This window comes from Pelecanus crispus, chromosome W (genome assembly GCF_030463565.1).
Source record: "Pelecanus crispus isolate bPelCri1 chromosome W, bPelCri1.pri, whole genome shotgun sequence".
Classification (NCBI taxonomy): domain Eukaryota; kingdom Metazoa; phylum Chordata; class Aves; order Pelecaniformes; family Pelecanidae; genus Pelecanus; species Pelecanus crispus.
In genome coordinates this window covers 13763797-13791552 of record NC_134675.1, presented here as the reverse complement: position 1 = coordinate 13791552, position 27756 = coordinate 13763797, and the positions used below count along the sequence as shown (strand labels likewise).

At 47.3% G+C, this 27756-nt stretch overlaps 1 protein-coding gene across 1 annotated transcript; it reads left to right on the top strand.

The window, feature by feature from the left end:
• Positions 1 to 27264, top strand: LOC104026332 (zinc finger and BTB domain-containing protein 5). Its single transcript, XM_075725680.1, has 2 exons — positions 1 to 56; positions 25239 to 27264. The coding sequence occupies exons 1-2, from the start codon at positions 1 to 3 to the stop codon at positions 27262 to 27264; spliced, it is 2082 nt and encodes a 693-aa protein (XP_075581795.1).
• Positions 27265 to 27756: the final 492 nt, after the last annotated feature.

The window sequence follows — 27756 nt, the reverse complement described above, 5'->3', positions numbered from 1 at the left end:
ATGCTCTGGAAATTCTTCCACCTGGATATAAAGAGAAGTGGGTTGGGGGACTGCAGGTAAGGTAGACGGGCAACAGGTAGTGGTAGTTGTAAGAGGCAGCTGGTTGTGTTGTGTGGGGGAGTTGTGGGTGGTGCGCACGCGCCTGAATCACGGACGTGCGCCTGGGCGCGAGTTGGTAAATGTGAGAGGATGGGGGTGTCGGCGGGTGGTTTACTGTTAATTTGGCTATTTAGCTGATGGTAGGGGGAGTGGGGGGTGTGTCTTCTGCGCATGATCTGGGAGGTAAGACAGAGGTGGAATCAGGTAGAGAGTGGGGTTGTATCTTGCTCTCTGGTATCCTCCCCTTGCACTTCCTGGGGTTGCTGTGAAGTCCTTGTTTTCCTTGCAGTCTTCTGTAGCACTTTGTTCCTTCAATTTGGAGCGTGCGGTGGTAGTTCAGCTGGGTTTGAATGAGACTTCCACCTGAGCAGTTGCATGGGAGGGGAATGATGCTCTTGCAGACTGTCTTTCGCAAGCATGTGTGTGCCTCTGGGGAAAAGGTGAAAGGACAGGTCATTAGGGAAAAAGCTTCTAGCTCTGAGGTTTATCTTTAGCAAACTTGTAGATTCTGATTTACAGGGGGAATGCAAGTTATGAATGCACCTTTCATAGGCAGCTTTTTGGACATCAGCAACACCTAAATGATAGTCAGAGGGTCAGACAAGTTTTGGCAGTCTCTCCACAGTACCATGGATCTGGGCCCCTGGCAAGCAGCAAACTTCTCTAGCTAACAGGTCAGATGGCAGATGGGTGTCTCTGCCCGGTAGCAGGGGGTTGCCCACTACATCACTCACCGCTTTCTCCGGGTGGTTGCCACACTAGTATGGCTTTGTGAGTGGTATAACATGCATAATAACCTAGCAATACATATACTGAAAAATACCTGGGTGCTATACAGTGAGAAGTTCTAGTGATTTCATTTTGGCAGCATTGTATGAATGAGAGGCTTGCAACACTGAGATATCTCCATTCAGCCAATGCTGCTGAAGTCATGGTAATTATGTAGGAATACTTCTTTAGATAATGGTGAATGTGACTTGTTAAAAAGTAACTGAAGGTTAGCACATAATTCCTAGAAAGCAGTAGATGCTTTATTTATATCTTTGATTGTATACTTATGTTGTTGTTCAGGTTTCCTCTTGGTAGATTCAAAGTTTGGTTTAGTGTGTTTTGTTTTTTGTTTTTGGTTTTTTTTTTTTCTTGCTGTATATGATTATCATGTTCAAACCATCAGTTGTCTGGCAAATCCAAAACCAAGAGGGAGTGAAGTATTCAATACCATTCAACTAACAAAAGGGGGGGGAACCCCGAACCAAAACAAACTAGTGAATTGAAACTGTATTTTGCCTCTGCTTCAGAACTTGCTGAAAAATCTTACTCTGATCAAGTCATACTTACAAAAAGCGCAAAAAACCCAACCTGTAGAACTTGTTTGCTTTGCAGATGATGATAATTGTATAAAATATAGTGCTGAATATATTATATAGTTCTACTTAGTAATTATACAAGGATGAAATGTATATGTAACCCTGAATTTCTAGAGCTATACATGAAATTTGAATGTCCAAGTTGATCTAAAGCATCTATGACTTGATTCTTCAGTTTCTCCACCTGTTTTTGAATATGCTGAGAGGTGAACAAGTAGTCTTTCTCCTCCAAAAATTAGTTTCATTATTTGGAATTCTTAAAGTTTGGATTTGTTTTTTTGTGACACCTTAGGAAGAACTACTTTTTTTGTACTTGTCATTATTAAATTGCTCATAATAGTTTATGTTGTGGAGGATAATGTTTAATCAAATGGAGAAATGTTATCTAAGCTGTCAGCATACAAGAGCTGTGCAAATTATAGCTGGCTGTTATAAATATGTATTATCTCTGTCATGTTGACATGATTAGCCATGACTACTTCATTCATGCTAACAAGGTCAAGCTGGTAATCATGCTGCTTCTGTTGTACTCTTCTGTGAACTGATAAATAACAAAGCAAAGGTAATGTGAACTGGTGTAAAAATGGAGAAGTTACTATTTTTGAACTGAGGGGAAAAAAAGCCACTTAATTTTTTTTCCCATCTGTTTAAAACTGTTCAGAAATAATTTAATTATTGGAACATACATTGAATTAAAATTCTTGTGTGACTGATAAAACATGATTTGAAAAATATGTCTTTGGTGGTTGCTTTTTCTATTCCTCAGTATGTGTTAAAATGTCTAGAACTGTATAATAGATTGATGTAAAGATTGTGTAACAAGCTTTTAATGTTCCGAGTCATTGTTAGAAGATGAGTTTTTAAAATTACTTACATCCAAATGAGTTTGAGAAGATCAAAAGCAAATAATCATGGTAAGTCTCAAATTAAATGCGGTATTATCTGTTTGAATTCATGTGGTCCGAACAGTAGTGGAGTCTGACAACATGTTATAAAACAAAGCTTTATTGAGGCAGTAGGAAAGATAAACAAGTGTGCCCATGCAGTGACTCACCCAATCACTGATAGCAAGCAGGCTCATAAGCAATGCCATGGCTCCATTGGACTGCCAGGGACATCTGGTGTCTGGGTCATCTGGCAGTAACAGTCAATCATTGAAATGCCTTTTGAATGCAGGTGAGAGTCATGCTGCCTCTTGGCTCCACCAATGGTAGTGTGATTTGAGAGAATCGTACCTTATATGAATAATGTGGGCTGCATCCTGCCTGCGCTGCTGATGTTGGTCAGGGGGAGGGTGTCAGCAGTCTGTCTACACTGCCAATATTGGTCAAGGGGCAGGGTGTCACTTCCACCCCTTGATTCTCTCAAATCGTCACTTGATGCAGAGTTATAGGCTAGAGTGTTATTTTGGTGGGTCATTAGCTATATAATAAGCTAGGTGAGGTTGGTGTCCTGACACCTGCAGGGTATAAGTTACATAGTCAGAGGTCAAAAGCTGTGTATCACGAGATGGGTACTATAGAATTACCTCTATCAAGTATTAGTTGCATGGGTATCCAGGAGGTGATTACTACAGCATCTTCCTGATTGCTACAAGAGAGGCTGCAAAAGAAATTACAATTCAGGGTTAGTATCCGCTTATATCTAGTGGCCCCCAACCTGGGTCAGGGAGTGGCTTGACCTTGACTGGGAAAATACTTTACAGCACAATCTACAACCCCATCCAGTGATATGAAACAAAACATAAACAATGACAATAAACAAGTTAATTACAAAAGGTACAGCCAAAATCTTTTGACAACTACTCTGAGAACCAAGAGGTAAGCCATGATCACAGTTTGCCAATTCCCCAATGAGTATTTTCGGTTGTCACCTGATGCAAGGGATTTAGTTGTGCCTGGATTTTCTTAAGGTCTGTCTCAATGCATTGATCTTGATTGACATAGACACAGCAGGTAGTATTTACTAACATGCAAATGCCACCTTGTGCGGCCAGCAAGTAGTCTAAGGCTAAATGGTTTTGAATGGTAGTCTGTGATACTTGAGAGACTTCTTGCTGCAGTGCTTGGATGGTATCAATTGTTATGTTTTCTATATTTTTTCCAGGGTAGCAGAGAGATTGACAGTTGCTTTCTCCAGCTTGGAGACCCCTAGCTGAGAAAGGAGGACCTGGGCAAATTGGTGAAATCCAGGTCTTTGTTCTACTAAAGGGCTGATCTACTCAGATGTTGCAGGGTATCAGGGCAATTGTGGGCATGGGTTGCATCAAGGTTTTCTTCACAACATCCATCCCAGGCACTATTTGTCTGAGTGTGCAGGTCCCCTCCCACCTCTGTGTGAGGTTTTTTCATGGCATGATTGCTGCACAGCCAGTATAGGCTGGGGGTGCCTATTGTGCTAGGGTCACTGCAGCGAGTGGTGTCTTTCAGGCTGTTGTGGTTTAGCCCCAGCCAGCAACTAAGCACCATGCAGCTGCTCACTCACTCCCCCTACCCCGGTGGGATGGGGGAGAGAATCGGAAGACTAAGAGTGAGAAACACTCCCGGGTTGAGATAAGAACAGTTTAATAATTGAAATAAAGTAAAATAGTAATGATGATAATGTACAAAGCAAGTGATGCACAATGCAATTGCTCACCACCTGCCGACCAATACCCAGACAGTTCCCGAGCAGCGATTGCTGCCCCCCAGCCAACCCCCTCCAGTTTATATACTGAGCATGAAGTCATATGGTATGGAATAGCCCTTGGTCAGTTTGGATCAATTATTCTGGCTGTGCCCCCTCCCAGTTTCTTGTGCACCTGGCAGAGCATGGGAAGCTGAAAAGTCCTTGACTAGCATAAGCAGTACTTAGCAACAACTAAAACATCAGTGTGTTATCAGCATTATTTTTATACAAAATCCAAAACACAGCACTATGCCAGCTACTGGGAAGAAAATTAACTCTATCCCAGCCAAAACCAGGACACAGGCAATTGTCAATATTGCCATGGTAGGTTTGCATGGTGTAGGATCATAGAATCGTTTAGGTTGGAAAAGACCTTTAAGATCATCCAGTCCAACCATTAACCTACATTACCAAGTCTACTCTAAGCCAATCAGGGGTAGGCTAGACTAAACCATGTCCCAAAGTGCCACATCTACCCGTTTTTTAAACACTTCCAGGGATGGGGACTCCACCACCTCTCTGGGCAGCCTGTTCCAATGCTTGACTACCCTTTCCATAAAGAAATTTTTCCTAATTTCCAACCTAAACCTCCCCTGGCACAGCTTGAGCCCATTTCTTCTCGTCCTATCGCTAACTACATGGGAGAAGAGACCAACACCCACCTCACTACTACCTCCTTTCAGGTAGTTGTAGAGAGCAATAAGGTCTCCCCTCAGCCTCCTCTTCTCCAGACTAAACAACCCCAGTTCCCTCAGCTGCTCCTCATAAGGCCTGTGCTCCAGACCCTTCACCAGCTTTGTTGCCCTTCTCTGGACACGCTCCAGCACCTCAATGTCTTTTTTGTATTGAGGGGCCCAAAACTGGACACAGTATTCCAGGTGCGGCCTCACCAGCGCTGAGTACAGGGGAACAATCACTTCCCTGCTCCTGCTGGCCACACTATTCCTGATACAAGCCGGGATGCTGTTGGCCGCCTTGGCCACCTGGGCACACTGCTGGCTCATGTTCAGCCAGCTGTCTACCAACACCCCCAGGTCCTTTTCGTCCAGGCAGCTTTCCAGCCACTCTTCCCCAAGCCTGTAGCGCTGCATGGGGTTGTTGTGACCGAAGTGTAGGACCCGGCACTTGGCCTTGTTAAACCTCATACAGTTGGCCTCGGCCCATTGGTCCAGCCTGTCCAGGTCCCTCTGCAGGGCCATCCTACCCTCCAGCAGATCGACACTCCCACCCAGTTTGGTGTCGTCTGCAAACTTACTGAGGGTGCACTCAATCCCCTCATCCAGATCATTGATAAAGATATTAAACAAGGCTGGCCCCAAAACGGAGCCCTGGGGAACACCACTCGTGACCGGCTGCCAACTGGACTTAACTCCATTCACCACTACTCTCTGGGCTTGGCCACCCAACCAGTTTTTTACCCAGCGAAGACTACGCCCGTCCAAGCCATGAGCTGCCAGCTTCCCAAGGAGAATATTGTGGGAGGCGGTGTCAAAAGCTTTGCTAAAGTCCAGGTAAATGACATCCACAGCCTTTCCATCATCTACCAGGTGGGTCACCAGGTCATAGAAGGAGATCAGGTTGGTCAAGCAGGACCTGCCTTTCATGAACCCATGCTGGCTGGGCCTGATCCCCTGGTTGACCTGCACTTGCCTGTTGAGTTCACTCAAGATGAACCTCTCCATAATCTTCCCCGGCACCGAGGTCAGGCTGACAGGCCTGTAGTTCCCCGGGTCCTCCTTCCGGCCCTTCTTGTAGATGGGCGTCACATTGGCAAGCCTCCAGTCATCAGGGACCTCCCCTGTTAACCAGGACTGCTGATAGATGATGGAGAGTGGCTTGGCAAGCTCCTCCGCCAGCTCCCTCAGTACTCTTGGGTGGATCCCATCTGGCCCCATAGACTTGTGAGCGTCCAGGTGGCATAGCAGGTCATTAACTGCTTCCTCCTGGACTATGAGGGCTCCATTCTTGTCCCCATCCCTATCCTCTAGCTCAGGGGCCTGAGTGCCCTGGGGATGACCGGTCTGGCTGTTAAACACAGAGGCAAAGAAGGCGTTAAGTACCTCAGCCTTTTCCTTGTCCTCGGTGACAATGTTCCCCCTGCATCCAGCAAAGGATGGAGGTCCTCCTTGGCTCTCCTTTTATTGCTAATGTACTTGTAAAAGCATTTTTTATTATCTTTTACAGCATTGGCCAGATTGAGTTCTAGCTGGGCTTTTGCCTTTCTAATTTCCTCCCTGCAGGACCTGACAAGATCCCTGTACTCCTCCTGAGTTGCCCGCCCGTTCTTCCAAAGGCGGTAGACTCTCCTTTTTTCCCCCTGATTCCCCGCAAAAGCTCCCTGTTCAGCCAGGCCGGTCGTCTTCCCCGCCGGTTGGTCTTACGGGACACGGGGACAGCCCGCTCCTGCGCCCTTAAGACTTCCTTCTTGAAGAAGGCCCAGCCTTCCTGGACCCCTTTGCCCTTCAGGACTGCCTCCCAAGGGACTTTCCCAACCAGGGTCCTGAAGAGGCCAAAGTCTGCCCTCTGGAAGTCCATCGTAACAGTTTTGCTGCCTCTCCGCTTGGCATCACCCAGAATCGAGAACTTTATCATATCGTGGTCGCTAAGCCCGAGACGGCCTCCGACCTCGACATTTCCCACAAGCCCTTTTCTGTTAGTAAACAGCAGGTCAAGCGAGGCACCTCCTCTGGTAGGCTTGCTTACCAGCTGTGTCAGGAAGTTATCCCCCACATGCTCTAGGAACTTTTGGGACTGCTGCCTCTCTGCTGTATGGTATTTCCAGCAGATGTCTGGCAAGTTGAAGTCCCCCACGAGAACAAGGGCTAGTGATTGCGAGACTTCTGCCAGCTGCTTATAGAATGCTTCATCTACCTCTACATCCTGGTTGGGTGGTCTATAGCAGACTCCCAACAGGACATCCGCCTTGCTGGCCTTCCCCCTCATCCTCACTCATAAGCACTCTACCTTGTCATCACCACTGTTGAGCTCTATGCAGTCAAAACACTGCCTAACATACAGAGCCACCCCACCACCTCTCCTTCCTTGCCTATCCCTTCTGAAGAGCTTATAGCCCTCCAGTGCAGCACTCCAGTCATGAGAGTCATCCCACCACGTTTCTGTGATGGCGACTATGTCATAGCCATCCTGCTGCACAAGGGCCTCCAGCTCCTCCTGTTTGTTGCCCATGCTGCATGCATTGGTGTAGATGCACTTGAGCCGAGCTATCGATTTCGCCCCCAATGTTGCCATGCTGCCCCTGGGCTCCTCACTAGTGGGCCCGTTTATATCCCCTTCCCCTTCCCCCTTCAAACCTAGTTTAAAGCCCTCTCAATGAGTCCCGCCAACTCATGGGTGAGAATCCTTTTCCCCTTTGGAGACAGCCGATCTCCATCAGCTGCCAGCAGGCCTGGTGCCGTGTAAACCTCCCCGTGATCAAAAAACCCGAAGTTCCACTGACGGCACCAGCCTCTGAGCCACCTGTTAATCAGGTGAGTTTTCCTGTTGCTTTCAGCACTCCTAGCTGCCACTGACAGGATAGAGGAAAAAATTATCTGCGCTCCCGATCCTGCGACCAATCGCCCCAGTGCCCTGAAGTCCCTCTTCATTGCCTTAGGACTTCTATGTGCAATCTCGTCACTGCCCACCTGTACAACCAGCAATGGGTAGTAATCGGAGGGCCTTACGAGATCAGGGAGTTTCCTAGTAACATCCCTAACCCGGGCCCCAGGGAGGCAGCAGACTTCCCTGTGGGATGGGTCCGGGCGGCAGATCGGGCCCTCAGTTCCCCGCAGGAGGGAATCCCCCACCACAATTACCCTCCTTTTTTTCTTAACAGGGGCAGTTGTAATCCGTGGGGTGGACTGACTGGCCCTTGGCAACCCCCTGGCTGGACCTTCGCCTTCACCTCCCTCCTGGCTTGCCTGGGCCTCAACTTCCAGAGCCCCATATCTGTTGTGTAAAGGTAGCTGGGAAGGTGAGGGAGGCCGGGAGGGGATTCGCCTGCCACCCCGGGCAGGGACCTGTTTCCATTCCCCCCCATCTCTTAGGTCCCTTCCTTCTGCTTGCCGGCAAGAGGGCAGGGGATCCTCCGCTCCTTGTGGGGCCTCCGCCTGCTGCCCTGGCCCCAGGGACGGCAGGGTGTGGCTCCACCAGTCTATCTCCCTCTCACACTCCCTGATGCTCCTCAGCCTTTCCACCTCCTCCTTCAGCTCTGCCACCAGGCTGAGCAGATCATCTACCTGTTCACAGCGAAGACATTTGCCGTCTCTGCTGCCTTGTGGTACAAGCGACAGGCTCAGGCACTCCCTGCAGCCGGCGACCTGGACGGCTGCGTGTTTGTGCGGGAGCTCCGTCTGGGTCCCTGCATTCCTTCTGGCAGAGGCTTTCGGGCGAGTGGTGACCATAGCTGCCAGGTGTTCTCCTGGGCAGACAATGACCGCTGCCCGAGTTTCCCTTTGGAACTTAGGAGCAGGAGCACTCGGCCCTCCCCACGCGCCCTGCTCTTGCAAACCCTGCCACATGGTTTGTAGCTGATCATGGGATGGATCATAGCCCGTAAAGTTCTGGAGGATGTAGAATTCTGATCTGCTCTTCACTGAGGCAGCAGTGGGTAGTCAGTGGTTGAGAGATTAGCCCAAATAGAGTAACATTTGATAAAAGTTTTGGGCGCATGGATCCACAATTCCACCAATACTAGCAGTCCCACCACAGGAACTCCTTGGTGGCCAGATGCAGGATGCTGTGTACAAATCCCCCAATAAGTTCCCTTTCTAACATTTGCCAGCACCTGAGATGTGCAAATTAACAAGTTAAAATCCCAACCAGCAAGGCCCTGGTGGACTGTTCCTCAGAACAGTATCCACAGCATATTCAAAATTGGTTCTTGCACAGAATAACCAACAGTAGTACAAGTAAAACGAATGCAATGTAGCAAGAGGATTTTTCCAGGTTGTTGTGGTTTAACCCCTGTAGGCAGCTAAGCACTGCACAGCCGCTCGTTTGCTCCCCCATTCAGTGGGATGGGGGAGAGAATCAGAAGAGCAAAAGTAAGAAAACTCGTGGTTTGAGAGAAAGACAGCTTAATAGGTAAAGCAAAAGCTGCGTGTGTAAGCAAAGCAAAATAAGGAATTCATTCACTACTTCCCATCGGCAGGCAGGTGTTCAGCCATCTCCAGGAAAGCAGGGCTTCATCACATGTAATGGTTACTTGAGAAGACAAATGCCATAACTCTGAAGGTCAGCCCCCCACCCCCAGCCTACTTGCTGGTGGGGCAGTGTGAGAAGCAGGGTGAGATGCCTTGATGCTGTGCAAGCACTGTTCAGCAATAGCTAAAACATCAGTGTGTTATCAACACTGTTTTCATTACAAATCCAAAACATAGCACCATACAAGCTACTAAGAAGAAAATTAACTGTCCTAGCCAAATCCAGTACACAGATGGGTCCAGTAGCCAGGCTGAGTCGGCAGCTCTGGGCTTGTCATGGATGTTATCACTTCCTGAAATACAAAATTGCTTCTAGAACAGCCTGAAGGGGTGGTCTGTGGATCTAACATTGAGATTTGGGCCCTGGTGTCCACAACAATGGTGACTGAGCGCCAGTCATTCATGACAACTTCTAGTTGGGGCTATGATGTGGGCTAAGCAAAAAGGGTATGCCAGAAAACAGGGATAGGAGGCAGATCTCCATCTGGCAGTGGATACCTGCCAACTAGTTGTCTGGCAGTGCCTTGGGGGGGATGCTAAGGGGTTAACACTGGCTTGCCGGGAGGTGCTGCAAGATGATGGCCATTCAAAAGCTGTAACAAAACATTATTCAGCAATTTATTAATTTGTTGGGAGGGGTAAACCCAGTTTCCAGCAGGAGCCGTCTGAGGTGGTCCCTCTCTGTCTGGCTTGTGTAGGTGCCCTGTCCTCTGCCCAGGTGAGGATTCCTCTGTATCTGACTGCTGGGTACAGAAGCCATTGCCATCGTGCCCACCCCTGCAGCCAGGGTGTGCAGAGCTCCCACGCCCATGGTCCCCTTCACTGAGGTAAGTTAGAGCTGCCCCAGTGCGCCAGAGACTCCTGAGCTGCTCCACCTAGCCTTCCCCTGTAGGGTTGGGAAGGGCGTCAGGGTCTGGTCCATGACCAAAAATGTCCCTGTCCCAATTATCATCCTTATCGTCCTGGTAGATAGTGGCCCTAACTTGGGCCATTGTACTGGGGTGATTTCTCCAGGCCTCAAGGGCCTGCTGAGCCAAGGAGGATAACTTATGCTCATCCCTCTTGGTCCCTTGCTTAGCTTCTCCCACCTGTTTGAGAGTGCCATGCAGCCTGGTAACTTCAGTCCAGGCAATGTTGAGGGCACAACTCAGGAGGCTGATTAAGGCTCCCTTGCCCTTTCCTTGTTTACAGTGACTGGCCTTATGCCACAGTTCAAATTCATCCCTCATAGCCTGGGGATCTGTTCAGTTATCTTGGACCAAATCCTCCTCCCATTGTGGGGAGCTCCGAACTTGCTCCTTTCCTAAAACCTCCAGTAGTTGTTGGAAAGACTCTTATCCTGTTTGTGATGCCAATAATGTGGTCCAAACACTAATGGAGTCTGACAACATGTTCTAAAACAAAGCTTTATTGAGGCAGTAGGAAAGATGAGCAACAACGTGCCCATACGGCAACTCGCCAATAGCAAACACAGGCTCATAAGTGATGCCATGGCTCCAGTGGACTGCCAGGGACACTCAGTGTCCAGGTCATCTGGCAGCAACAGCCAACTGTGCAAATGCCTTTTGAATGCGGGTGAGAGTTGCTCCACCAATGGTAGAGTGATTTGAGAGAATAATACCTTCCATGAATAATGTGGGTGGCAACCTGCTTATGCTGCTGTGGATGTCAGTCGGGGCAGAGTGTTGGCAATCTGTGTACCCTACTGATACTGGTAATGGGGAAGAGTGTCAATCCATTACGTGGATCTAGTTCAGATTTTAAAACCCGTGTTGAAAACTGATGTGGTCTCTGTGCAGGTGGCACAACTGACATTTGTTATCATAAGCTAAATTTTTCTGGGAAAAGACAACCCCCCCCCACCCCACCCCCACATGAAGTTAAACTAAGTGTCTCTAGTTTTGTCCAAGTGGTGTTTTAAAAGTGTAGGGAAAGGCATCTTCAGAACCAAGGAGGTCTGAGAGAGGAGTTGTTAAGATTCTTGAGCTTTCAGTAAACAGTTAAGGGTTTTTTGTTTTGTTTTGTTTTGTGTGGTTTTTTTTTTCCCTTCTCTGTTAGTAAACAGCAGGTCAAGCTGGCTGAATAGGGAGCCGCCGGGCTGAATAGGGAGCTTTTGCGGGGACTCAGGGAAAAAAGGAGAGTCTACCGCCTTTGGAAGAAGGGGCAGGCAACTCAGGAGGAGTACAGGGATCTTGTTAGGTCATGCAGGGAGGAAATTAGAAAAGCAAAAGCCCAGCAAGAAGTTCAACAGGCAAGTGCAGGTCAACCAGGGGATCAGGCCCAGCCAGCATGGGTTCATGAAAGGCAGGTCCTGCTTGACCAACCTGATCTCCTTCTATGAACTGGTGACCCACCTGGTGGATGATGGAAAGGCTGTGGATGTCATTTACCTGGACTTTAGCAAAGCTTTTGACACCGTCTCCCACAATATTCTCCTTGGGAAGCTGGCAGCTCATGGCTTGTACGGGCGTAGTCTTCGCTGGGTAAAAAACTGGTTGGGTGGCCGAGCCCAGAGAGTAGTGGTGAATGGAGTTAAGTCCAGTTGGCAGCCGGTCACGAGCGGTGTTCCCCAGGGCTCCGTTTTGGGGCCAGCCTTGTTTAATACCTTTATCGATGATCTGCATGAGGGGATTGAGTGCACCCTCAGTAAGTTTGCAGACGACACCCAACTGGGTGGGAGTGTCGATCTGCTGGAGGGTAGGATGGCCCTGCAGAGGGACCTGGACAGGCTGGACCAATGGGCCGAGGCCAACTGTATGAGGTTTAACAAGGCCAAGTGCCGGGTCCTACACTTGGGTCACAACAACCCCATGCAACGCTACAGGCTTGGGGAAGAGTGGCTGGAAAGCTGCCTGGCCGAAAAGGACCTGGGGGTGTTGGACAACAGCCGGCTGAACATGAGCCAGCAGTGTGCCCAGGTGGCCAAGGTGGCCAACAGCATCCTGGCTTGTGTCAGGAATAGTGTGGCCAGCAGGAGCAGGGAGGTGATTGTCCCCCTGTACTCGGCACTGGTGAGGCCGCACCTGGAATACTGTGTCCATTTTTGGGCCCCTCACTACAAGAAAGACATTGAGGTGCTGGACCATGTTCAGAGAAGGGCAGCAAAGCTGGTGAAGGGTCTGGAGCACAGGCCTTATGAGGAGTGGCTGAGGGAACTGGGATTGTTTAGCCTGGAGAAGAGGAGGCTGAGGGGAGACCTTATCACTCTCTACAACTACCTGAAAGGAGGTTTTAGTGAGGTGGGTGTTGGTCTCTTCTCCCATGTAGTTAGCGATAGGACGAGAAGAAATGGGCTCAAGCTGCGCCAGGGGAGGTTTAGGTTGGAAATTAGGAAAAATTTCTTCATGGAAAGGGTAGTCAAGCATTGGAACAGGCTGCCCAGAGAGGTGGTGGAGTCCCCATCCCTGGAAGTGTTTAAAAAACGGGTAGATGTGGCACTTTGGGACATGGTTTAGTCTAGTCTACCCCTGATTGGCTTAGAGTAGACTTGGTAGTGTAGGTTAATGGTTGGACTGGATGATCTTAAAGGTCTTTTCCAACCTAAACGATTCTATGATTCTAAGTTGAACTGTTACATTTGGAAATTAATGCTGCATCAAGGCAGGCATCATGCTGAGATATCTATGGTTGATCTTTCCCTTTGGATGCTTACATGCAGACCTTTAGCTTCACACGTAATTTGTGATTTCATTCATGAACAGAGGATTGTTCTGAGACAGGAAAAGCTGTCGATTGAGTTTTCTTTTTTAAAGTTGGATCCCCTCCTGTGGGGAAGATGGCTAATAGCAAAGACTACCAGAATACCATGAACCCCAAAGGACACTTTCCTGGGCTGATAATGTGGAAACTGTAAATTCAGATTAACGCTCATTGGTAGCAGCTTATGCTTTTATGCCCTTCTTTGGCTTTATTGCCAGTTCTGTGTGGCAATGAATAGACAAGACCCTGTTTTTTCTCTTTCTAAAATCAGTGTTACTACCCAACTGGATTTCTTCTTTTATATCCCTCTGTCTTATCAAACAAGATATCCTGCTCTTGTGAATAGCTAGTTTCTTGTATCCAGGTATGTTTTGCTATCTTCTTAAATTCAAGAATGGAATCTAATGACTTAATTTCCACTTTTCTGTTGATGCCTAACAAACATTGTGCTTTCATATAACAGACTAGAAAAGCTTGTGTCAGGTCTTTCTAGAGACTGACTCGCATAAAGGTTATAGTACTGACTTTGAAGCTCAAGTAATAAAGGCATCGGCAAAGAATTAGCAAGCACCAGTGTTCAGCATCGCAGTCTGTGAGACTGTTTCATGTTCTAGTCATAATTATAACAGGAAACACCTTAACTGGCAAGGCACATCAAAATGCAGGAGTTGAAAGCAAGACATACGGTAAGAGACTGAAATATTAAAGTGTGATACTATGAGAGAGGTGCATGATAGGGTTGGAGATAAGTGATTGTCTTGGGTTTGTGTGGCAAGGTTTTGGTAGCGGGGGGGCTACAGGGGTGGCTTCTGTGAGAAGCTGCTAGAAGCTTCCCCTATGTCCAATAGAGCCAATGCCAGCTGGCTCCAAGATGGACCTGCTGCTGGCCAAGGCTGAGCCAATCGGTGACAGTGGTAGCGCCTCTGTGATAACATATTTAAGAAGGGGGAAAAAACAAAAACAAAACAAAACAAAGGACACAAACTGCAGCTGGAGTGAGGAGTGAGAATATCTGAGAGGAACAACTCTGCAGACACCAAGGTCACGGAAGAAGGAGGGTGAGGAGGTGCTCCAGGTGCTGGAGCAGAGGTTTGCTGCAGCCCATGGTGAAGACCATGGTGAGGCAGGCTGTCCCCCTGCAGCCCATGGAGGGTCCATGGTGGAGCAGATATCCACCTGCAGCCCGTAGAGGACCCCACGCTGGAGCAGGTGGATACCCAAAGGAGGCTGTGTGAAGGAGGCTCCTGGCAGGACCTGTGGAGAGAGGAGCCCATGCTGGAGCAGGTTTGCTGGCAGGACCTGACCCCATGGGGGACCCATGCTGGAGCAGCCTGCTCCTGAAGGGCTGCACCCCGCGGAAGGGACCCACACTGGAGCAGTCTGTGAAGAACTGTAGCCTGTGGGAAGGAGCCACGTTGGAGAAGTTCATGGAGGACTGTCTCCTGTGGGAGGGACCCCACGCTGGAGCAGGGGAAGAGTGTGAGGAGTCCTCCCCTTGAGGAGGAAGGAGCAGCAGAGACAACGTGTGAGGAACTGACCGCAACCCCCATTCCCCGTCCCCCTGCGCTGCTCAGGGGGAGGAGGTAGAGAAAACTGGGAGTGAAGTTAAGCCTGGGAAGAAGGGAAGGGTGGGGGGAAGGTGTTTTAAGATTTGTTTTTATTTCTCATTACCCTACTCTGATTTGATTGGCAATAATTTAAACTGATTTCCCCTAAGTTGAGTCTGTTTTGTCTGTGACGGTAATTGTTGAGTGATCTCCTTGTCCTTATCTCGACCCATGAGCTTTTTGTTATATTTTCTCTCCCCTGTCCAGTTGAGAAGGGGAGTGATAGAGCGGCTTGGTGGGCACTTGGCATCCAGCCAGGGTCAACCCACCACAGTGACCTACAAGACAAACAACATAAGTAGATGGGCATGCACCCTACCAGATGGCTTTGGTTACTTCAGACAGCCAAGTGTGTCCCTTTTTTTTTGGGGGGTTTTTTTAAAAAAAGCTTTTTATGAATACCCTCTCAACATGCTTTCTGTGGCTAGCAGACTGTACTGTTTTTTTTTACTAGCAAGTTGGTCTCACAGCAGGTTGGAGTATCTATTTGCAGTACTTTTCAGATGGTGATAAAACATTGGACACTTTCAGAGCCACATGGAAAACTCTTGTCCTTCATTGGAGGGTTGCTGCAACCAGGAGCAGCTTCAGCAGTGCACTTTATCTCCTCTGATTCTTAGGCAAGTAGTAACTCATCCTCTCCAACAAGGGGAAAACTTGTACATGTTGAACTGTTCATAAAACCACACTAAGCAAACACTGCAAGTGTACTGTGCAAACTTGAATGTCAGGCACTAAAGCCATTAGCTGTTGCTTTGTTGTATTTCTTAGACGTGAAATAGAAGTCCTGTAATGCTTGACATTTAGTGTTGTAGATGAAATGAAGGTGTCACATATATGCACTGAGGTTTTGGTTGGATGGAGCAAATCAGTTAAATGGTGGTTAAAATTATTTCGAGAAGTTCTGGTTCATGTTCAGTCTGAGTACACTCTTAGAGCTGTTGATATATCTAGCTCCTTATTTTGAAGTGATTTAACTTACTGGAAAATGCCAAAAAATCCCCAGCAAAACCAAACCACAAACCTTAAGGTTCACTCTCCTCTCCCACCTGCTTGCTTATTAAAAAAAAAAAAAAAATCCCCAAAACAATTGGAAGGATATTTTTAAATAGTGCTTTTATCACTGACTATAACCTGGATTTAACCATCCACTTCAGGCTTGACGGGAACTTTTTTTTTTTTGAGCTGTGTTATTTCTAGCACAATCATTAAGCACAGTAGAAGAGTGTTCTAATATTTTTGTAAAATGTAACTTGAGCTAATAAGCCAAAAGTTAATACTGTCTTGTATCCAAGTATTGGCTATTAGCCAGGTATGTCTGTGGCCGGTTGACCTTGGCTGGCTGCAAGGTGCCCACCAAGCTGTTCTATCACTCTCTCTCCAGCAACAGGACAGGGAGAAAATATGATGAAAAGCTCATGGGTCGAGATAAGGGCAGGGAGATTACTTGCCAATTACCGTCACAGACAAAACAGACTTGATTTGGGGAAATTAATTTAATTTACTGTCAATTAATTGTAACAGAGCAGAATAATGAGAAATAAGAACAAATCTAAAAACACCTTCCCATCCCCCCCTCCCTTCTTCCCAGGTTCGGATTCACTCCTGCCTCTTCTATCTCCTCCTCTTCCCAAGCAGCCCGGGGTGAATGGGAATGGGGGTTACAGTTAGTTCATAACATTTTGTCTGTGGCTCCTTCCTCCTCACACTCTCACATTGAGATCGGTTCCCTTTCAGAGGGGGAAGTTTCCATTGCCATACATCATTATTCCAAACATACCAATAATGCATTTGCCCTGGGAACTGTTCATCCAATTCGAGTCACAAAAAATGCAGCCTATCATAATCAAAACTGCCCACCTCAGGCCACCGTTGATTTGCGATTCCAAGGGTGGTCAATGCGGGCCAGGTATCCTGATGCAGTTCCAGTGCCCTTTTCTTAGATAACCCCTGGGCTCCATCTGTTTTTGACCAATTGGTTAGCAATTCACCCAAAGGTGTCCCTTTCACTATACTGTGTCCGGTCCCCATTATTATTAACTCTCACCTCCTCACTGCAAAAAAATTATTCGTCCAACCGCTACCCCCTGCGCTCAAGTTCCCCAGGTGAACTCACCTTTTGCTATCAGTGGGTCGTTGAATCGCAGGGGATCGTAGCGGCTGGTGGATTCAAGCGAGTCGGCAAAGTCCCTTCTGGGGTGCCAAAACTGTTGCGGGATTCTTTATTGCCGACCAAGGAAAGAGATGCAGACACCCTTAAGTATAGAATTCCAAAGGGAAATTCTTTACTGCAATGCACATGTGGTGCCCCAGCCTAGTTCCGAGGGACCCTAATCATAAGTAACACACAGGTTATATAGAATATACAGGTGGGCTATTGCCCAATTACAGTCCTAAGCTTATCTATAGTCAGCCGATCCTTTGCATGGCTGTGTGATCAGAGACAGTGGTCTGGGCTGGTTTTCATCCTTTGTCTGCTACATGCTCAGAACCGGTTTCCACGGGTTTGTTATCAGGCAAGGTTGTCGCAACTAGCTGAGCTTTTGTGCTTCAGTGTCTTCCCTCCTTGAGTTCTTGGAAAGCTCACCAAAACGAGGGTAAGGTTCATCCTATTAAGTGACCTAAGTTTGCACTTTTCTTCACAGTGGGCCCATTGCTCAGTGGGGCAGGGGACCTAGTGATCAAGGACATCATAGAAGTCTAGTTACTCAATAGGTTTTTTGCTTCAGTTTTTACTGGTAAGGTCTGCTCTCAGGTCCCTGAACCAGCTAGCACAGTACAGGAAGAAAGAGTTAGGGAGCACTTAAGCCAATTGGACATATACGAGTCCATGGGACCAAATGGGACGCATCCAAGCGTGCTGAAGGGGCTGGCCGATGTCATTGGGAGGCCGCTGTCTATCATCTTTGAAAGGTTATGGCAATTGGGGGAGGTTCCTGATGGTTGGAACAGGGCAAACACGACTCCTATTCCTAAGAAGGACAAGAAGGAGGATCCAGGGAACTACAGGCTGGTCAGCCTTACCCTCTTTTCCCAGGAAGATTATGGAGCAAATCCTCTTGGAAGCCATTTCTAAAGAGATGAAAGACAAGAAGGTGATTGGGAGCAGCCAACATGGCTTTAGCAAGGGCAAATCATGCCTGACCAATCTCATTGCTTTCTGTAATGAGGTGACTGGCGCTGTGGAAGAGCAGAAGGCAGTGGATGTTGTATACCTTGACTTTAGCCAGGGCCTTTGACACAGTCTCCTATAGTCTTTTTATCTCCAAATTGTTGGGATATGGGCTTGATAAGCAGATGATAAGGTGGATGGAAAATTAGCTGGACTGCTGAGCTCAAAGAGTTGTGATCAGTGGTACAAAGCCCAGCTGGGGTCCCTCAGGGATCAGTACTGGGGCCAATACTGGTATTTAATGTCTTCATTAATGATCTGGATGATGGGATGGAGTGCACTCTCAGCAAGTTTGTGGATGACACCAAATTGGGGGGGGAGTGGTCAGTATGCTGGAGGTCAGGGCTGCTGTTCAGAGGGACCTGGACAGGCTGGAGAAATGGGATGACCGGAACCCCATGAAGCTCAACACGAGCAGATCCAAAGTCCTGCATCTGGAATGAAATACCCCTATGCAACAATACAAGCCAGAGGCCAACTGTCTGGGAAGCAGCTCCACAGAAAAGGATCTGGGGGTCCTTGCAGCAAAGACGACCAACTGCATCTTGAGCTGTATTAGCAAAAGTGCAGCCAGCAGGTCCAGGGAAGTGATCCTTCCCCTTTATTCAGCACTTGTGAGACTGCAGCTGCAGTACTGTGTCCAGTTTGGGGCTCCCCAGTACAAGAAGGATAGTGACACACTGGAACAAGTCTAGCGGAGGGCCACCAAGCTGGTCAGGGGCTGGAGAACGTGACATCCAAGGAGAGGCTGAGAGAACTGGGCCTGTTCAGCCTGGAGAAGAGATGGACAGGGAGATTACTTGCCAATTACCATCACGGGCAAAACAGACTTGACTTGGGGAAATTAATTTAATTTACTGTCAATTAATTGTAACAGAGCAGGATAATGAGAAATAAGAACAAATCTAAAAACACCTTCCCCCCCCCCCCCCCCCCCCCCCCCCTTCTTTCCAGGCTCAGCTTCGCTCCCGAGTCTGCTACCCCCAAGCGGCACAGGGTGATAGGGGAATGGCGGTTGTGGTCAGTTCATAACGTTTCGTCTCTGCCGATCCTTCCTCCTCACGCTCTTCCCCTGCTCCAGTGTGGGGTCCCTCCCACGGGAGACAGTCCTCCATGAACTTCTCCAATGTGGGTCCTTCCCACGGGCTGCAGTTCTTCACGAACTGCTCCAGCATGGGTCCTTTCCACAGGGTGCAGTCCTTCAGGAGCAGACTGCTCCAGCATGGATCCCCTGCAGGGGTCACAGGTCCTGCCAGAAAACCTGCTCCCGCGTGGGCTCTCCATGGGCTGCAGCTTCCTTCAGGGCACATCCACCTGCTCCAGCGTGGGGTCCTGCATGGGCTGCAGGGTGGATATCTGCTCCACCGTGGACCTCCACGGGCTGAAGGGGGACAACCTGCGTCACCATGGTCTTCACCACGGGCTGCAGGGGAATCTCTGCTCCCGTGCCTGGAGCACCTCCTCCCCCTCCTTCTTCCCTGACCTTGGTGTCTGCAGGGTTGTTTCTCTCACATATTCTCACTCCTCTCTCTCCCAGCTGCTGTTGCGCAGCGTATTTTACCCTGATATGTATCCTTCTGCAAGCACAGCTCACCAAACACAAGGAGTATCATGACACCCACAAAGCCCTTCTGGAGCGAGGCCATACCCAGGCAGCTCTGTGATTAGCTGAGGAAAGGGGAGACGGGGCGGGGCTTACTCCTCCCAGCTGCTCTTTCTCTTGGTCACGTGTAGTTGACGCGAGTTGGGTTTCTGTGCTGCACTTCCTACATCATCGAGAATGTGAGGTGGTGGATGCAGCGTCCGGTTTGGTCGGCGGCAGTGGCAACTTTTATCTCCAAATTGCATTTTCAGGTGGCATGGAAGACGCAACAGGTGAGCCACTGGGGAGAGGGTATGCTGCTGCTCGCATCTCTTTCCACTGCGGCGGGGCCACCCTTTCTCGTCCCTCATTCCTGTCTCATAAGGATTCCCGCCAGTGGTGAAGGTCGCGCCGGGCTGGACCGCTGCTGCCTCTGGAGCATGAGCGTCCTAGACTGTCACGGCAGCGCGGAGGGGGGCGGGGAGCACCCGGAAGCGGCGGGGGGGGTGGGGGTGGGGGTGGTGTACGGTAGCCGGCCTGCATCAATTCGTCCCCGCGCTCCAGACTGGGTGTGGCGTCTTGGGACACGCTCCTCAGCGGGAACCGCAGGAGAGACATTCCGCCATGCTGCGGAGTTGGCGACGACTGGACAGGAGTAGGGAGAATAACAACAGCACGCGGCAGTCTTCTGCAAGCTGCCTGGAATACTAGCTGCTGATCCCTTGGTCACTTTCTCTCATCCACGCAGGCAGTGAGCTCTGCAGTACCTGCTGCCGAGGAGCTGGTGGCAGTCTACACAGCAGAGCTTGAAAGCCTGATCCTGCTCAGGACACAAACACAATCAGGTTGCTTCTCTAAATCCCTGCATTGTTCCTGATGCGGGCACCAGGAAAAGGCTAAACAAGAGAATGCAATGGCTGCCTTCCAAACTCAACACTGTGTTTAGGTGTCTTTTCTTTTGGCAGTTCCACTTCTTTACAGAGAATATCTTCTCAGGCTAGAAGAAAAAAAAAAAAAAAAAAAAAAAAGAACCATTCAGGTTGGAAGGGACTTCTGGAGGTCTCTAGTCCAACCTCCTGTTTAAAGCAGGGTCAACACTGAATTCAGACCAGCTTGCTCAGGGTTTTCTCTAGTCAGGGCTTGAAAACCTCCAGGACTGAAGACTGCACAACTTCTCAGGGCCCCTGTTCCACTGCTTGACTGTCCTCATGGTGAAAAACAGTTTCCTTATAGCCAGCGTGAACCTTGCTTGTTTCAATTTGTGCCCATTGTGTCATCTTCCCACTATGCAACACTGTGAAGAGCCTGGCTCTGTCTTCTTGATAGCCTCCTCATAGGTACCGGGGGGCTGCTATTAGGTGCCCCTGCAGCCTTCCTTCCTCCAGGCTGAACAAGCACAGTTCCCTCAGCCTCTCCTCATAGTGCAAATACTCCAGCCCCCTGACATCTTGGTGGCCCTCTGCTGAATTTGATCCACTTGATCAATTACTTTCTTGTATTGAGGTGCCCAAAATTTGACACAGCATTCTAGATGTGATCTAATGAGCACCAAGTAAAGGAGGATAATCACTTCCCTCAATCTACTAGCTGTGCTCCTGGTGATATAGCCCAGGATACTGCTAACCACCTTTGCTGCCAGGGCACAGTTCTGGCTCATATTCAGTTTGCTGTTTTCCAAGATCCTCGGGTCCTTTTCAGCAGAGCTGCTCCCCAGCCAGTCCCCAGATGGTATTGATGCCAGGGGTTCTTCTTCCCTAGGTGCAGGACTTGGCATTTGTCCTTGTTGAATTAAATTAAGTTCCTGTCAGCCCATTCCTCCAACCTGTCTAGGTCTCTCTGAATGGCAGCCCTGCCCTTGAGTGTATTTACTTCATCCTCCCAACTCCTGCAAACTTGACAAGAGCGAGATGCATCACCTCCTCCAGGTGTTTGATAAAGATTTTAAACAGGACAGGTCCCAGGATAGACCCCTGCAGTACCCCACTTGTCACAGGCATCCCAGTAGAGTACAGCCCATTAACCACCACTCTCTGAGCTCAGTCACCCAACTAGTTTTTAAACCCATCTAGTTGTCCACCCATCCAGACTATAATATCCCAACTTGGATACAAGAATATTGTGGGATACAGTATTGAAAGCACTGCTAAAGTCGAGGTAAATGACATCCAGTGCTCTCCCTTCATCCACGAATCCTGCCATTTTATCACAGAAGGCAATTAGGTTGGTCAGGCATGATAACCCCTTGGTAAATGCATGCTGACTGTTCCCAATCACCTTCTCCTTCATGCACCCAAAAACATCTTCCAAGAGGACTTTCTCTATGATTTTCCCAGGAACTTAAGTTCCCTGGGTTGAATTTTTGGCACTTTTTTTTAAGATGAATGCAACATTTGTCCTTCTCTAGTCATCAGGGAATTCCCCTGATCTTCATGACTTTTCAAAGCTGATAAGAGAACGGCCTCACTATGAAACCAGCCAGTTCTCTCAGCACTCTTGGATGCAGCCCATCTGGTCCCATGGGTTTGTACAGATTAAGTTCTCTGAAATAATCCCTGATTCAATCCTCATCCACTGTTGGTAGTTTTCCTTGAACCCTGTCTCTAAGCACAGAGGCCTGGGAGACTTTGTCGGTGCAGATTGAGGCCAAGAAGACATTGAGTACCTCAGCCTCATCTATGTCCACTGTCACTAGATCACCCATCCCATTCAGCAATAGGCCCACCTTCTCCTTGTTCAGTCTTTTACTATTAAAGTGGTAGTAGAAGCTCTTGTTGCCCTTGATCTGTGATCTGTAGAGTTCCTCAAGTTGCTTAAAGAAGGCTTTGTCTGCTTCCTCACCCTGTCTGTAACAAACTCCTGCCACAATATCACACTTATTGGCCTCTGCTTTGATCTTGTTCAGTTCCTGTTAGTTGTAAGGGTAATCTTCGGAAATTGAGACCAATGTAAGCAAAGATATAGCTGTATCTGGGATGGAATCACTTCTTGGAAAATAAAAACAAACTGCGTAACCAAATTAATTTCCTTTATGATATTTAACTTCTGATTAAATCATATAATGAAGGTGGCAGTCAAATATCATAAACATGTCAGCTCATAGTAACTATTAGTTGTATGGGGAGCTATCTGTGGAGAAACAGGTTAAAGGATGCTACATAATATTGCTATTTGTTTTCCCCCAGATGGATATGCAGAGTTACTGGGGGGGGGGGGGGAGTTCACTTCAAATTTTAGTATCTTTTGTTAAGTAGTTCAAATAGGTTTTTTGTTTTTTTTTTTTTATTTTTATTTCAGTTGTACCATATTTTAGTTCAAAGTCAGCAGTAACTAAGCAACCATTTTGGCACTAGCAAGCCACTCATCCACTTCTGCTTTTACTTGGCCCAACTTTTTGTTTTAACACCAAAATAATTATAATGATTCTTCAGTGTGTTGACTGCTTGTGCAAAATGCTACAGTGCAACTAATAGGTCTTACTTGACAGGCCTTCACCAGTATCTGTAAGAAGTATTAAGGGTTCCTCTATTATAATGAGCTACCAAGATTGAAGAATTTCTTACATGCATAGCTACATCTTGAAAAGTGTCAGACTTAGAGGTTAATGCAGATAGTTAGGAACCATCTGTAGTCAAGTTTTGAAAAATATTGAATTGTTCCTGTTTTAAGTTGGTTGATATTGATTAAGAATTACCAACTCAAGAGCCAGCAGGCAGTAATTAGACACTATCCTAGTGATAAGTTATCAAACCTGAAAAATAAACAAACCCCATAAAACCTTCTACTTTAACTGTCATGCTTGTGCTTGGCATTAGGATGGGGATAAAAACTAAAATAGACAGGGCCAGTGTTTCCTATATTTGGTGGTACAGAAGTACCAGTTTGCAGTACTATTCTGGTTAACTAATTGAATAACCTGTGACCTGAAAGCCATCGGGCTTTTTTAAGTGGTACACACTCTACAGTACTCAGTAGTTCAGTCAAGATGGGAAACATCCTGATCTCTTGTTAGGGAATTACTGAATCTGGCAGCACCATAGAGGCAAGTCTGCCACAGCTCCATATCCCCAGATCCAACCAGTAGCAAGGCTGAGAATGTCAGAGGTCCTGCCAGAAAAACTGCTCCAGCATGGGCTCCTCTCCACAGGCTGCAGTTCTTGCTAGGAGTCTGCTCCTGCATTGGCTATCCTTGGGCTGCAGTTTTTTTCAGGGCACATCCACCTGCTCCGTCGTGGGGTCCTCCACGGGCTGCAGGGTGGATATCTGCTGCACCGTGGACCTTCATGGGCTGCAGGGGGACAACCTGCCTCACCATGGTCCTCACCACAGACTGCAGGGGAATCTCTGCTCTGGTGCCTGGAGCACCTCCTCCCCTCCTTCTTCCCTGACCTTGGTGTCTGCACAGTTGTTTCTCTCACAATATTCTCAGTCCTCTCTCCCAGCTGCTGTTACACAGCAGTTTTTTTACCCTTTCTTAAATATGTGTCGTGGTTTAGCCCCAGCCAGCAACTAAGCAACACGCAGCCGCTCGCTCACTCCCCCTACCCCGATGGGATGGGGGAGAGAATCGGAGGAGTAAGAGTGAGAAAAACTCCTGGGTTGCGATAAGAACAGTTTAATAATTGGAATGAAGTAAAATAGTAATGATAATAATAACAATATAATAATTATAATAGTAATATACAAAGCAAGTGATGCACAATGCAATTGCTCACCACCCACCGACCAATACCCAGACAGTTCCCGAGCAGCGATCGCTGCTCCCCGGCCAACCCCCCCCCCAGTTTATATACTGAGCATGACGTCATGTGGTATGGAATAGCCCTTTGGTCAGTTTGGATCAACTATTCTGGCTGTGCCCCCTCCCAGTTTCTTGTGCACCTGGCAGAGCATGGGAAGCTGAAAAGTCCTTGACCAGCATAAGCACTACCTAGCAACAACTAAAACATCAGTGTGTTATCAACATTCTTCTCATTCTAAATCCAAAACACAGCACTATGCCAGCTACTAGGAAGAAAATTAACTCTATCCCAGCCAAAACCAGGACAATATGTTATCACAGAGGTGCTACCAACGTTGCTGATTGGCTCAGCTTTCACCAGCTGTGGGTCATCTTGGCTCCATTTGACATGGGGGCAGCTTCTAGCATCTTCTCACAGAAGCCACCCCTGTAGCCCCCTGCTACCAAAACCTTCCACATAAACCAAATACAAGGTTATATGTCTATCTGGATTTCTGTATGCAAATTATGTTTGTAGTTCATGGCTGCACACATATGAAAATAATCACTCTATTTTAAAAGTTCCTATGCAGAAGGCAGATATTTGAATGAAGTTTTTTGTGGTTTAACAGATAGCAATTGGCTCCTTATATGCTCCTGAAGATGAAGCTAGACCAATTGAGACTAGAGTTAAAGCTCAAATTTTTCAGTATGAGGAACAATTTATCAAAGACTCTGTTGGCTTCTTCACAAGTAAAAATTTTTACATTGGGATTGGATGGTTTACTGAAGTGGTGTTTTAGTTTGAACAGGAATTTTCAAGAACCACATTGCATTATTCAGCTCACAGTAGAGCATCCTATGACGTTTAATGTGGTGTTAGCTATTATACTATGATAACTCCATAACAGATTCTGGTTTGGGGGTTCTTTTGTTTGTTTTTGTGCTCCTTCACAGGGTTGCCAGCATGAGTAGAATATCAATATGGTAGTGGGACATTAAGATATTTTTTTGGTCATCTGTCTCTTAGCCCTCATTTTTTTTTTTTTAGACTGTTCTCACTGTGATCTACATCAAACTTCATCCATTTTTAGCATTATAGCTTCTTCTGCTTTATTTTATAGAATCATGGATTTTCCAGGACACTTCGAGCAAGTCTTTCAGCAGCTAAACTACCAGAGGCTTCATGGCCAACTTTGTGACTGTGTCATTGTTGTGGGAAACAGACATTTCAAAGCCCATCGCTCTGTTCTGGCAGCATGTAGTACACATTTCCGGGCTCTCTTTACTGTAGCAGAGGGTGATCAAACTATGAACATGATTCAGCTGGACAGTGAAGTGGTGACAGCAGAAGCTTTTGCTGCCCTGATTGATATGATGTACACTTCTACACTAATGCTTGGGGAGAGCAATGTAATGGATGTCTTGCTAGCTGCTTCTCACCTACATTTGAACTCTGTTGTTAAAGCGTGTAAACACTACCTTACTACCAGGACACTACCAATGTCTCCACCTAGTGACAGAGTTCAGGAGCAAAATGCACGCATCCAAAGATCTTTCATGCTTCAGCAGCTTGGGCTCAGTATTGTGAGCTCTGCGTTAAATTCCACTCAGAGCACAGAGGAACAACTAAATACCATGAGCTCATCGATGAGAAGTAACATAGAACAACGTAGTACCTTTCCTATCCGGCGTCTCCACAAGCGTAAACAGTCTTCTGATGATCGGGCCAGACAGCCAATCAGACCTACTGTAGATGAGTCCATTTCAGATGTTACTCCAGAGAGCGGGCAGTCAGTAGTTCATTCACGAGAAGATTTTTTTTCACCAGATTCACTGAAGAATGTGGACAATTCTAAGGCTGATGCTGTTACTGATAAACAAGAGGATAATACTGTTATATTTGATCAGTCTTTTGGTGCTCAAGAAGATGCTCAAGTGCCCAGCCAGTCAGACAACAGTGGAGGAAACATTTCACAGATATCCATCTCATCTCAGGTAATACAAGTGGAAACCAGTTTTGATCAGGAAGCTACTTCTGAAAAAAACAACTTCCCATGCAAAAATCCAGAGGTCAGTCTAAATGAAAAAGAACACATGGGGGTGGTGGTTAAATCTGAGCCTTTGAGTTCCCCAGAGCCTCAAGATGAAGTGAGTGATGTCACTTCTCAAGCAGAAGGCAGTGAGTCTGTTGAAGTGGAAGGAGGAGTGTTGAGCGCAGAGAAGATAGAACTGAGTCCTGAAAGCAGTGATCGTAGCTTTTCTGACCCACAGTCTAGTACTGATAGGGTGGGAGACATCCATATTATGGAAGTGTCAAATAACCTGGAACACAAGTCCACTTTCAGTATCTCAAATTTTCTGAATAAAAGCAGAGGTGGTAACTTTGGTGCAAGTCAAAATAGCAATGATAACATTCCAAATACAACAAGGGACTGCAGAATGGATGGTGATGCCTCTTACCTATTGAGTCCAGAGTCTGGGCCTGCTAGGAGTCATTCCTCTGTTACAGTTTGTCATGTAGAGAATCCATTCAGTGAGTCTGCAGACTCTCATTTTGTTAGACCAATGCAGGATGCAATGGCTCTTCCATGTGTACAGGCTTCCGGGTACAGGGCTGCAGAACAATTTGGTATGGATTTTCCAAGGTCAGGCTTGGGCCTGCACTCTTCATCAAGGACAGTGATGGGATCTGTAAGAGGTGGAGCTAGTAGCTTTCCTGGCTATCGTCGCATAGCCCCCAAAATGCCTGTTATGACCTCTGTCAGGAGCTCCCAGCTACAAGATAACACTTCCAGTTCCCAGCTGTTAATCAATGGGACCACTTTTGAAAATGGACATCCTTCACAACCTGGTCCACCACAGTTGACAAGGGCATCTGCAGATGTTCTTTCAAAATGTAAGAAGGCCTTATCTGAACATAATGTCTTGGTTGTTGAAGGTGCTCGTAAATATGCCTGTAAGATCTGCTGCAAGACTTTTTTGACCCTAACAGACTGTAAGAAGCACATTCGTGTGCATACAGGAGAAAAGCCTTATGCCTGTTTAAAGTGTGGCAAACGGTTCAGCCAGTCTAGCCATCTGTATAAACATTCCAAAACAACCTGTCTGAGGTGGCAGAGCAGCAATCTACCTAGCACTTTGCTTTAATCTCTCCCACTCCCTAGCCCCATGGGAATGCTAATACAAATTTTTAAGACTGGAGTATTTCAGGAACACTAATGTTCTTTTCTTCAAGGCTGAAGGTTAAGAAGCTGCCCTTGTAGATTAGTGAATGCTTGCATGTGATTGTGTTGCATTCACAAAAGTCTTGGTTCTGTAAATTGGTGATAATGCTGTATTTACCTCACAGGGGTGTTGTGAGACTTAAACAACTGTTAATGAACTGCTTTGAGATCTTCAGAAGGCACTGTAGACAGGTTAAGAGTTACTGTTAAATACATGCAGGTCTTGGGCTCACAGGGATGTAATCCCTAAAACCAAGTAGTTCCATTGTAGGGCAGACAGGTGGGGGTTGAGTGAGAATGTAGTTAACTCCTAATTATGTTGGAGTAGCATGTTTCAAGAATGAAAAACTGAAGGGTAAATCATTTTGGGGGGGGGATTTTGTAAAATACTGAAAACATTTAAATAAATGACCCA